The sequence below is a fragment of the Syngnathus scovelli genome, chromosome 5 (assembly GCF_024217435.2).
Source record: "Syngnathus scovelli strain Florida chromosome 5, RoL_Ssco_1.2, whole genome shotgun sequence".
In the NCBI taxonomy this organism is placed as follows: Eukaryota; Metazoa; Chordata; class Actinopteri; order Syngnathiformes; family Syngnathidae; genus Syngnathus; species Syngnathus scovelli.
The window spans coordinates 1,974,161-1,987,364 of NC_090851.1; the positions used below are offsets into that span (position 1 = coordinate 1,974,161).

Genomic DNA, 13,204 nt, shown 5'->3' on the forward strand with positions numbered 1-13,204 from the left:
TCCCCTTCTGGCAATATTCAAAATCGTTCACGTGTTGGGAGCCGTACGGCGCCATTGTCATTGATGTCGAAATTTTTGTTGTTGCAGAGCTACAAAAAAAAAAAAAAAAAAAACTTCAAGTTGTTTCATTCATCAGGTAATAATTGTCATTTATAAAAATATACGTATAGAGTAAAATAAGTTTTTTTTACGAGGTCACCCAATTGCAGCTTGTAACACGAGATTTAAATTTTGTTTTTTTGGAGTGAGTGCTACTATAGCTGCCACCATTGTGCACATACTGAAAGCTAAAAGAAGAAGTCACGTTAACATTCACACAACGCAGGCCGGACCCCAATAAAAGTGTGACGCTGTTGGCTGGGGTGTGCTCGGAAGGGGCCGGGGGGGCGTGTGGGCTTCTCCCAGCATGTGTGAATGCTTGTCCTCCCTTGAACCTCTCCCTAAAAATACGGCCCAGTGACAAGAGGACCAGCTTTTCATGCCAGTTCGGAGCCAGAGTTGCACTTTTAACCCCCTCGGCCCACTTTGGTGACGTGAAATGCGTTTATTGACTTTCAAGTCACTGCTTTCCTACATAAAAGGATGAAAATGATTGTTGACAGGCTGGTGCTGCTTTTGCTCTGTTTTGTTGTTTTCAAGTTTTTTTTTGTTTGAGAAATTCTAAAAACAAGGTTACTTCTACTCAATAATTCTAAATAATAATAATATAAATGTTTTCAGTAATACTAACGAAAACCGATTTCAATTAAAAAAATCAGTTTTTATTTAATATGTGAGTGCATCAATTTTTTAAGATGTATTTATTTATTATTTGTGGTTAAATCAAAACTAAAGTCATATTCTTGTGCGGTGTTGAATATCTTTGGTATGTTCCGACGAAAGAATGGCAGAAACTTTTTACCAAGACTCATTCAAGCGTGGAAAACAATGCCACAAGTGTGCAAAGAACGGTTGATCGTTTTTAACCCATTCCTTCACAAATTATTTCGACAATTTACCGTTCACACTTGTGTGACAGCTCATCAAATTACAGTTAATGTTTTTGTGGTTGCGCCAGCTTGGCGCCGTTTGGGTATTGTTTTAGAGAAAACGAATCCATCATTCAATCTGCTTTTGACATAAAAATAAAAGTCCTGTGTGATTGACCACACCTCCGATCATTGTTTAGCATTTAATTCTTGACTTGGCGTCGCCCTGTCACTGTTTTCGCCTTGGGACGCCACTTTGGGTAAAATGGTTCCACGGAAATGTCACGCCCATTCAAAGTGTCATTAGCTCATGATGACATTCAATTAGCGCCATTAAAATACCTGAATAAACAGTAGGTAGTCATTTGTGGTGACAAAAATAAAATAAATGAGATGTTTGTGTGAATTAATAATCCAAGGCGTCCTTAATGGCACCAACCTAGATTGGCTTTTTGGCGCCTTTGATTATGTGCTTCTTTAACGATTTTTTTTTAACGGGCTAAGCTAGTAAGCTAGCTAATGTTAGCATCAATAAGAAAAAACGTGTTTTGAAGAATGATTTGGCGGTTCAATAATACAAAGTAACACAGAGAAGCAATTACAAAAAGGAAATGGTGATCTAATACAATATTGTCTTTTTTATTTTAGTGGATTTATTAGTTATTTTATTGGGTTGCTGGTTTTATTAGTTGATTTATTATGTACATCATACCACTTAGAGCTGCGGTTTTGTTTTGTTTTTTTGAAGTGCGCTAGACATAAAGTTGACTCGAGTCACAGACAAATGAAGTCATTGTCTTTTTAAACGTTTTCAGTATTTTGTCATGTCATGTGACTCGTGGAAATGGAGCACACAACAAACCCAGTATTATTATTTTTTAAGGCTTATTGAAATAAAGCGTGATGGTTTCTTACAGAGCAGCTAATCTTTTTTTTTTTTGGTTTGAGGCAAATCATTGAAAGAAAAATTGCAAAAACTACACATTAGATATCATTTATTTATACGTAGCTAGCGACCTGCTAAATGGTTTTATGGAGAATGACTTTAAAGGCAGCCGGCATGACACACTGACCCAGCAGGTTTAAAAAAAAAAAAAAAGAGGCGTCTGAGGATCAGATGGCAGCTCCAGGTTTTGCTTTACTGACACAGCGGTTAAGCATGAGATCACAAAATGACTCATCGTGCCATTGCAATCTGCAAGAAACCGTTGCAATTAAAGGCAAATCAAAAGGTAGTCCGGACTCTCCCCAACACACCCAAGCTCGCAGCAGGCGGCCTTTCTTTGAATCACCAGCCAAAATTGGATTTGATTGAGCTTCAGTGACCCCGCCAAACTTTTGAGGGACTTTTGGAATGTCTTAGTGGGAAACAAGGAATTAGCGAGCTTTAATACCAAGTAGGGGGCAGATAAAAGGCCTATTTTCAAGTTGTGGGGTATTTAAGAGTGCTCTGATACCAGGATCCGATACTTCATCCAAATTCAATGAATCAACAAAGTAATTAGGTTACTTTTTCAAGGTAATTAGCAACACTGCCCAGTTCCTGCTTTTTGTTTTCGCCGCTTCACACAAACTTCCAAATGCCTGCTGGCTGCTTCGCTATCGAGGTTTTGGGTCTTGAACGCAGCGCAGTCAATATCTTTTGTGAGAAACCAAAATCCCTTTGATGAGATTAATTACGAGAGTAATCGTAGTCACGCACGCTAATATTACGTATACTCGGCCAGCGGGCGTATTTTAGCTAACAAATTAGATGGGGAGGTTTCTGGTCCACCTGTACCACTGACGCCTTGGAGGTGAATTTGCGTCATATCAGCTGGCGACAGAAAAGAGATCGTTCAGGATCTCCCGCTGCTTAAAATACACATACAAATATTTGCAATGGAGTTCTTATAAACACTAGCTTAGCATATGCCTGAGGCAGACGAGTATGCTAAGCATTTAGCTAGCTGTCTAGACAAACACCTTGGGTAATGCCTGCAATAGAAATGTCTGGCAAATTTTATAATGCTAAATGAAACTGAAATTTTCAAATGTCAAATTTTAGCCATGGCTGCAACATGCTAACTTTGATGCTAACTTTGAATCCACTCTTAAATTCCCCCCCGAGCAGGATTATTTATGAATAATAAACATTTGACGCTTCGGAGAATCTGACAGGAGGGCGAGCAAAGAAATCCTAAATGGGATTTTTCAGCTCGCCAAGCTTCGAAAGGAATGTCTCACTAAAGTTCAATGTTACATAATCCCCCTCGGCCTAAATATTTAATCATGGCATCATCTTGCTTCGCCCGCCTTGCCCTTTTTCTTGTCTCAGGGGAAAAATTAAAGCTCACGTTTGGTGTGATCACAGAGACAAGCAGGCATGAGGCGCTTCAGTTACGAGTCGCCTGCCGAGCGTTGCACCGCATGCAAATCTTGTGGCTCCAGGGCCCTCCGTCACGGGAGAACCGGTTTTCCTGAGTTGAACTAGATTCTTGCCCAGGTGGATAAGCTTATCGACGCAATGTTTACGTTGGACGGCGGCCAGAGATGGTGAGCGGCTAAACGTTTCAGGGCCGTCTTTCTAACTTCTGTAGTTCTACAAATCTCAATCTGCTGATCTATTGATTTTTTTAGTTACTGTTTCAAAAAGTGAAAAATGGACGAGCCCTTCACACAATGTTTTATTTTTTTTAAGACGATATATTCTCCCAGAAACTTTGACGATAAATGCTATGACAAATGTATCATTTGTTTTACGCCACTGATATATTTAATATAAATTATTTTTCAGAAAAAAATCTATTTTAATTCCTCAAGAATATCAATACACTGACATTGAAATGGAGAACTATAAAAAACAGACTAAATTACATTTTTTTTAAATAAGTATTACTCAATGATGCTAACGGTCGCTACATTTAGCTAGCAGCTAGCGAGAGACGCAAATATTGTGTTTTTTTTTCTCTCTTACGCTGCAGTGGTCAACAGGTTCACCTTACAGATTTGCATAAAACTACTTGTTGGAGTAGGTTGCACGTCATGCGACAATAATTACACAACCCGCAAGCAGGGCGATGGACTAGATAAGTGGTTTGAAAATGCTGTGTCTTTTTTTTTTTGACCTTTCACGATTGACTTGAATCAGTAATGACAAGGAGTGAATCACTCTCGGTACTTTATAATAGTTTTTCTTTCATGCGCTGTGAGTGAGGTCAAAAGTTAAATTACTGACTTTGAGAGTCATGATAGATGGCTATAAAAGGTCCAAGTTGCATGTCAAATCAGAATTTTATTTTCAAATATGCCCGGACGACCACGGCTGCGGCGAACGGTCAAGTATGAATCGAGTCGTTCCTCCGGGGTGGAATAAAATAATACAAATACACAAATTTATGAATAATGCATCCGTCTGGTACATGGAGTTTAAATGTGGTAGCCGGTGGACAAAATTACAGGACATAAAGGTCATAGTGCATTTTAGATTCTTCCAAAAATGTCACCTGAAGGCCGACCAGCGCCTTTTATGAGTGGTGAAACCACTTAATGATGTCATGACGGGTTTTTGTTGATGTTTTTCGTTTGTTCATGTTTCCTTCTCATGTCGATTATACGGAAGAGTTCGCATGTTTTTTTTTCTGCTCAGAGATTATCAGGTTCAAAACGAGGTCACAGACAGCGGCGGGTTTTTGTAGCCGCGGTGGTTCGTCAGAGCTAGCGAGCTCTTTTTTGTTTCGTTTCATGAGATGATCATTTATTACTCTGGCTGTTTTTGTGTTTTACTAAGAGGTAGATTTGTAAGGGTTGCTCAGGTAACAATAACACAACAGGATGCGGCTCTATTTCAAAAAGAAAATGCCGGAATGTTTCCGATACTTTTGCCATGATGGAATTTATTGGACATCTGCGATATGGATGAGTGGTTGAGTGATTCCCCTCAAAGGGCTCCCTTTGCTTTCGGTCCCCATGTGGCCAACACACACACACACACACACACACATACACTCATACTTGTAAACAAACCCAGCTGCGATGTGGGCATGCTGGCATTCCGATGCGGCTTCTCATTTGCCGTCATATCATTTTATGATCTTAATTTACCATCCAGCGATAGGACGCGGTTCGCCCTATCGAGGAATGCTACCCTTCTTTTTTTTTTTTTGGCTTTGCTTACTCATGGTTGACAAATGTCGACTGTAATTTCTAAGGCTTGATGTTAGCAATTAGCCACATGCTAGTAGAGCAGTTCAATCTATTTGCACCTGTTTTCTTTTTCTTAAAATATGGTATTGAAATCTGGGATTAAGATGAAAACATTTGAAGATTTGAATCATAATTCAATCCACAATTTTTTTCTTAAATTGCAATATAACAGTTCAATGCGTTTCTACATGTTTGATACACAAAAATGAAAACTTTGATGTAAATATGACATTTCCGTGTATTTTAAATAAGCATGCAATATAAAAAAATGATAATTATGATAATCAAATAGGACAATGTGAACTTGTTCTATGGTTAGCATCACACCTTTCCTGGCAATTGTTTTGTTAGCTTCCTTGAATATTTAAAAAAATAGTCTCAACATGAAAATGACATTTTGAAAACTCCCCACACTTCTATCTTCTTTGTTGACATTTGATAACTCCCCACACTTCTAGCTTCTTTGTTGACTTTCGGGAACGACTTAATGACTGCTCAGCGTTGCGATGTCACAATGACATTTTGAGAACTTGGATGAAGGAGCGTGCCTACAAACACGGGAGGCGTCCAAATGCAAAATGCATGGGCTTCTTTTTTTAGAAGGCCCGCCTTCTATTTCAAGGCGACGGGGGTCGTGACGCCAGACACCGTGGACACCCAGGAACATTCTGACTTGTCAACAGTTCATTATGAACGTCTTTGCTCGCGGGTGAGGTGTCCTAAGGAGAATCTGGACAATGTACTGAATGTCTCATCACGGGTCAGGTCATTTGAAGTCCAGTCCACAAAAACCTCTCGCACCTTTTATGATGAAATCTAGAGGATGATGGACGTTTGTGGATGTTTGCAAAAAATATTTTTATATTGTAGCATAATGAAAATAATGCGTGATAAATAGTTTGGGGATCATTTTACATCTCTCAGTTTCTTCCTGACTTCCTCTGTTATTAAGCCAGCAGATGATAAGTAAGGGCAGCAAAAGTGGGCTTTGCTTCCCAGATGGAGGTCTCAGATTTGCCGGGGACTTGTGGATCCACACGGGCTTACGTGAGCTTGGTGACATTTTGTAAACAACAGCTGTGTCGATGCCAATGCGCGGGACTTTTACAATGTTCCATTTAAAAGTTGACTTCGGATGATTTATTGACGAAATGCGAGCCTAATTCATCGGCGGGAGGAAAATAATCGACGGCTGAGATGGAAACTAAGTTTACGAGTGTCGCTAAATATTTTCCACTGATTTGCTATTCATTTCAGAGATTTCATATTGAAAATTGACATTTACAGAAAATAAAAAACAGGGACATGATTTAGTGCTGAATGTACCAGTAAATAAACTCATGACCAGAACTGATATTATTATGTTTTTATGAATACTGCTTTGTCATAAAGATGAGGATTCCGTGAAACAGCAAAAAAGAGTCATTTTATTAAATATGAGAATGAACTCCGCCATGGGTCACTGCCCCCAGTTAGCCTCGATGCAGCAGACTATTAAAAATTGTGATTTTGTTTTGCTTTTTTTCACGGTTTCTTGTAGTTCACAGTTTTTCGAGAATACTTTGGAGTAGGCACGAGAAAGAAAAATCAGCCCCCGAAGCCCGTATAATTAAGCAACATGAAATTTGTCCATCATGAGTAGACCCACAAAAACAGTCACATGGAATCATGCCCAAAAACATAATAGACGTTTTGGTTTGAAGCTGCCACTTTTAAGGTCAAATCGGCGACAGTATTTCTAGGAATCTTGGGGACTTTTTTTTGCGGTTGCCACTGAATTTGAACCGTGTATTCTAGGAAATATATCTACAAACAAACAACAAACTTGTTTTTGTATTAGCATAGCTTGATGATTGACAAAGCAAATTGAGGTCACATTGCTGTCTAAGTTTTTTTTAAAGCATCCAGGCTTAATTTATCTCCTTCGTGACATACAAAGCTGTATTATTTGAATAAAATGTTCTTGACGCGATTACTAGTTTCCTATTAGGAACGCTTCGTCGCCATCTTGTTTCCAAAAGCGCCATAACTCGGAAATAAAAAACGCGAATGAGTGAAGTCGTAACGACGTGCGGGGTTTGACTGTAATGGCAACGGTCCGATGCTTAACTAAAAACTCGCTATTTAAAGACGGAGTATTTTTCTAAGAGTCATGTGGCGGAAAACGATTAGAAAGTGTCGCTTCGGAGATCCCCCGCCTTCATTACGGCTAATTGGATTGAGCGGGGGCCCACTCATTGGCCCACATTTATGCATTGACACCACGTTTAAGGCGCTTAATGTGAAAGGCAGCGATAGCACCGGAATGACATGTAAGCCTCGCAATCCAAAAGGATGTTCGAAGACTTTCAGAGGTGGGGTAGAAGGGAAAAGGGGGAGCGGGGGCGGGCGGCTTGGCGCTAACATAATCTCCGTGATGCTAAAACGGAGTGACACGGAGCGCGCGAGACCGACGTAGCATGTCGATCCCCGTGAGACGTTTCTATCGACAACCTCCCCCCCCCCCCACCTTCATGCTAACCTGACAAAAAGTTTGAAGGAATATTGGAGGCAAGCAGGTTCTCTTGGCAAATTGCACTCCGCTGCTTGGAAATATGCACGACTGGCGATGTGTACGCGCTTGACCTAGAAAACGCTGCCTGTGCAGCTGCACTCACAGTGCAAGTCTGATTTTCATAATGGGACTGCATACAGTGTAGTAGTTGTGCGAGCTACTTACTGCATCATTTGACAAGATCCAGAGATTTAAAGTATTAGATGAGCGATACTTCAAGTTCAGTAAATAAATGTTATTAAAATCCCTGTAAAATGAAAATAATGTCTTCTAAATTTGACACGCCACAGTGTTATTTATCCCTGGCTAGCATAACGCTGGCAAATGGGAATAGTAAAGAAAAATGGCCAAGTACTTATAAAAAAGGTTTTATGTAGCTCTGGAAGCATATTGGCCTGGTTTTGAAACATTTTGTATTTTTCTGAAACACTACTTTAGGTTTTGTGCGACGTTAAAGCGTGTTTTCCCAAATATTTTGGCCAGATTTAACGCTAATTTGTTATGACTTTTGAAACCTGGAACATTCCCATATATGTATAATATACTGTATATATTATATATTTCTATAATTCTCCTTATGTACTGTTTGCTTCTGAGAAACATTTTGTATGCTATTTTCAAGTCACGCTAACTTATTAGCCAACATGGTGGTTAGCTTGTTTGCTAACTTGACAGTTTCTCCGAAGAAGACCTAAACAAATTCATTATCGATGGAAGTAAGATTACAATTGTGATAAATCGGTCTTAAATAATGAGTTCTCTTGGCATTGACACATTTGAACTGACCAAGTCATGAAAATGAATCAGTAATAAATCAGAAAATAAAGCTAGCATCGGTTCCAGCCATCCTTGTTAGCCTCAGCCGGCGCGTTTATCAGCGTCTGCAGCCTTTTCAATAAAGCCCTCGTTATATTTAGACACTTTATAACCCTACCTGTCTGTAAACAGGAAGTCGGGCAGATTACGGCCAACCATCTGGACATTAATACACAATGAAGAGCCAAAAGCCATTTTGGCGCTCACAGAGTAAGACTTGTTATTCATTTGCGTGGGACTCAGTGTGCAAACGGCGGCGCACGTATCTTCCAAAATGTATTTACACGTCTTAATGATTCTTCTCTTCATACTGAAGCTAATTTTTTTGCGTCTCATAGTTGTTTATGCATAGCGCCGTAATCCTATTATGCTCACGATGAGACCCTTGTGACAGTGGAATGACTTTGTTTTAAAAATAGAAAAAGCAATGAGAGGAAATACAGAAAATGTACACGCTCATATGATGAGGTTAACACGCCCACTTGATCCCTTCTTGTGACTTTAAAGACAGATTTTGCAATTTAGGGTCAAACGTTGTGGTTCCGGCGTTGCAGTTTTTGTGCAAATTCAAAAATAATCATTTTCACACATCTCATAAAGAAGTAAAAAGGCAAAAGAGCAAAGTAGCAAGTGAATGACTCAACAGTTTTCCTTTCCGTGGAAACGTGGCGTAATTCCCAGCCAGAGGAGTGTTAGCTTGGGCGATAACTGCGTTTGAACGGCGTCTTTGTGCCGAAGCCAGATTTGATGATTAATTAAAAGGGGCGGGGCCGGGGGAATAAATGACAAGTTTGTGGAGAGAAGTTCATACATGCACGTCTGTGCCGGCGAAACACGAGCTTAACACATGACTGTGGCAGCTTCGGGCGAGAGGCCAAGGACGCTCGGGTCAGATGACAGCGAGCGCGTAAGGTTGCATTTCCAACACGCTCGCCTTCCATCCAAACGAGTAGCCTTAAATGCTACGTTAGCACTAATGCTAAGTCTGGCCGAAGAGAGTTCAGTTTGAGGATTCCAACGTCCGTCCAAAGGTTTTAAGAAATTAAATAGTCGTGGTGGGACGACACTGGGACTTCTTAATGTAATGTTATTTCAGACGGAACTTTTTCAGTCCCATGTCCTTCAATCCCGAAATCCCCTGCAGACCAGCAGGGAGATTGTGGAAAAGGGCATCCACATGCACCACTGCAAATGCCGCGCCTTATTAAATATACATCACAAAAGTGTGAGGCAGCTTTCACCTGAGTCAAGGTCACCCCGACATGACCCGTGTTGGCTTTCTACCCATCTGCTTTGAAGAGCGAGTCGCTGACTAATGTACGAGTCGACTTTACGACTTTGCGTCGGCGTTAACAGCTTGAAGTCAACTAATCATGAATGTTTCGGGCATCCCGTCTTCTAATTTGGCAGTTTACTGAGGTTAAATAAATTGTTCGCTAATAGCATATAGCCTAGCACTGCTAGGCCGAATGAATTGCAATTCTTTCTCAGAGGAAAATAGACAAAGCTGCTTGTGTACTTGATTACACAAATGATAAAAAAATAGAATAAATCCAAGCACATTCTGATGGTCATATATGATGCGGTCACTGAACACGCGGAGTGGCTAACGATTAGCCAATTGAAAGCTAGCCGACTTTACATTCTCATTTGCTGACTTGTCACAGATACTTTGGATAAATTTGATGTTTGGAACTTTGTTGTTTTTGATGTTTTTTTAGAAATATTTGGTTGTTCATACTCAAAAGGCGTTTTCCCCAATTTCTGGCTAAACTTAGCTAACTGGCTAAATGTAGAAATACAACTTCTGAATGCTATGAAAATAATTAAGGTGCTAAAAACTATGGTCAAACATGGTGTTTTTTTTTTTTTGTGTGGCAAATCCTAGCTTTTATTGAGCCTTCGGTTAGCCCGGTGCCGCTCATATTGCGGTAAAAGGTTCTGAATGCAATTAGTGCTCATCCTTTTGTACCATTTCCAAGTAAACTCTCGTGAGGACATTCTGTCCATATGCGCGGACAGCGGTTTTCGCTTTTTGCGGTATTTTTTCAGTCAAAGCTAATAGCGTTATGTCCCTCAGCAGGTGCTGCATTGTTCATCCGTCGGCCATCTGGGCCCGTAATCCTTCGGAGGTGAACAAACTGAATTTGAAAAAGGTCACTGCGCAGACACTTTTAGCTTAACCACACCACTCCCATGTGAGTGTGTGTGTGTTTTTTACCCTACAACTTTCTTTTCCTAGCGTATGTTGTGCTAGCTTACCAGGTCGCAATCTTAGCTTAATGTTGACATTTTATAAAAGTGGTCTACTTCCTGTAATCGCGTCATTCCGTTTCATGCTCTCTCCGTATTAAAATGTCATTATTCAATTTTTGAATTTGGTCAAAATGTGGCTGTAAACTGTAACTCAGTTAGCATTAGCTTAGCGTTAGTATTGACAGACCAATTGACAGGAATCAGGCATCCATACAACCTTTAGTGATTTTGTTTTTGAGGGGGAGAAACAGCATGACAAAATCTGCTGATAAATCAAAATGGCAGTCACACAAAGTCACATGGACGCACGGCTAAAACGATGCAAGTCCATCACGTCCATCTCTGTCTCCACGCATATTTCTTTGCTGACTGCGTGCCGTCAGTTACTTCCCAGGCGCTGACGAGCGAGCACTTCTCGAGCCGACGTGCAGAATGTGCAATGGCGGTGCTAACCGCCTGGACGGGAGCCAGCTGCTTACAGCCCACTTCTTTTTGGTCTTGGAGGTTTTTTGCAGCCGTCCGACTTCAGCCGGCCGCTCGGCTGTTAAGTGGACAAACAATAAACACCCCCGACGTGGCTAAATTTAGCCGTCATTTAGTCGGTCTGAGTGTGTGTGTGTGTGTGTAAAATCCACCGAGTCTAAGGTCTGCTCAAACCACGTCGGGATGCTAAATGACCGGTGGCAATAGAGAATGATGACATGTGACAGTGACTGCACAGGCTCGCTGGTAACATGTGTCAGCCGACGTTAACCCACATTTGGCGTCAGGCCTTTTTTCCCCCTTGTCACATGTGAGATGGAAAGGTCGCCGTTTGAAAGGGATGCTTTTTGGCATGTTCACTTTGACTTTGGCCACTTGCTTTTTTGATGTTGAGGTATCTATCATCCAACCATCAATTTTCTGTTTTTGTTAGAGTAGCTGGTTAGCTTGTGCCTATTCCAGCTGACTTTTAGCAATAAAAGCAGGGCACGTCCTTAAGTGGTTGTTATCACATGGTGCTAGTCCTTTTAAAAGCCCTTTCATTTGAAGAAGATAGGTAAACACAAGCTAACTCAAAACAAGCTAATTTCAACAACACAATAAATCGGTTGTGTAAAGTATACTGTAATTTTTTTTATCCTATTTTAGCAAATGAATGTCACAGACTTAATTATTACCTGGAAACAGTTTTGAATGGTGGGAAAAAAAAATGCATTTAGTTGTTACGGGGCAAACCTTTGCATTATAATGCTCAATTTGGAGAGCAGTGCACGAGGAGTGTGCTTTTGTGTGCGCGTGCATGCGCGGTGTCGAGGTGGCTCAGGTCAAGGCTGATCCCTTTCAACATAATCTTCCTCTCCAGGGATTTGTCCCGCCGGGGACCTCTAAACTCTCGGAGGTCACCTGTTGCCCGGACCCAATCAGTCATGCGCCGTGCGGGAGAAAGCGACGTAAGCATTAAAGCCAGACACACACCGGCTAGTTTTCACGACTCGCCGACCTTCTGTAATTAATTTGGCTGAGATGTCGTTGCAGTCTGAATTAGTGGCATGCTAACGCTAACGCTCCAAAAATGCAAGAGCGGCTCGGGGCCAACTGTAATTTGTTTGCAATTGTCCGGTTCCTTCTCGGCAAGTGAGGTGTGCGGCTGGCTTCAAAATGAAAGTCTGAAGTTGATCCACGTCGACCCAGCGCAGCTTTGAAGCGCGGTGTTTATGCTACGTGCCTATTTTGGGAGATTTTGGCCGACAAGCAGGGATCTTTGTCTTCTTATCATGGACATTCCAACACGTGTTAATCATTTTGCCAGTTCCCATTGTTTCCGAGGAGACCGCGCCACCCTCCGTGCGGCTGTTTGCTTCCGTTTTAAACGGCCAGCTAAAAACAGCCGTGGCCAGGGATCAATAGCAGATGAGCGCACGTGAGGCGCACGTGAAGCACCGACCCCTTGGCGCTGCTAAAGATATTTCCAAAAAATAAATAATCTGTGCCGTTGGGGATGGCTCAATGAGGCGGCGAAAGAGTTGCGCGGATGAATAGCGCTATTGTTTTAATAGAGGGTAATTTATCTTTTTCAGTAATTATTTCCATTTTGCCCGGGCAAAAGGCATTGGACTACAATATGCCGAAGTAGCTAATACGATTTAACTAAATTACTTTTAAAATCAAGTTCAGTTTATTTTTTTTGAGGTTACACTAAATGTGGAAGACATTAAAACTGGCTTCTGATGCCCTCTGGCGCCCCCTCTGGCCTGAAAAGCCTGCGTAGAGTTGGCATTTAAGTTGGAGACAGATTTTAAATGGTCACTTTTAGTTTGTCGTGGCTCTTGAGCGTCTCGCTGCCCGCGGCCTGAACCAGCTCCCCCGGGAGGCTCCGACTGTGCGTGAGTGTGTGATTGCTTTTGTTTACACTCCAAACAGTCTTGTCTTTGTTCATGAGAGT

General features: G+C 41.3%; 2 protein-coding genes across 3 annotated transcripts in view; one reads left to right on the top strand and one right to left on the bottom strand.

Annotated features, from left to right (window-relative positions):
- The window catches only part of tma16 (translation machinery associated 16 homolog), a 240,789-nt gene that overhangs the window by 223,621 nt on the left and 3,964 nt on the right, over positions 1–13,204 (bottom strand). The window lies entirely within an intron of this gene.
- The window catches only part of nr3c2 (nuclear receptor subfamily 3, group C, member 2), a 35,351-nt gene that overhangs the window by 5,816 nt on the left and 16,331 nt on the right, over positions 1–13,204 (top strand). The window contains exon 1 of one of the 2 annotated variants that reach the window (XM_049720221.2): positions 783–3,503. The exons of the other annotated variant lie outside the window; for it this stretch is intronic. Within the exon in view, the coding sequence (XP_049576178.1) occupies positions 3,475–3,503 (29 nt within the window). The 5' untranslated portion in view covers positions 783–3,474. Of the gene's footprint in view, positions 1–782; positions 3,504–13,204 lie in introns of those variants that run through there. 2 annotated transcript variants of the gene reach the window in all.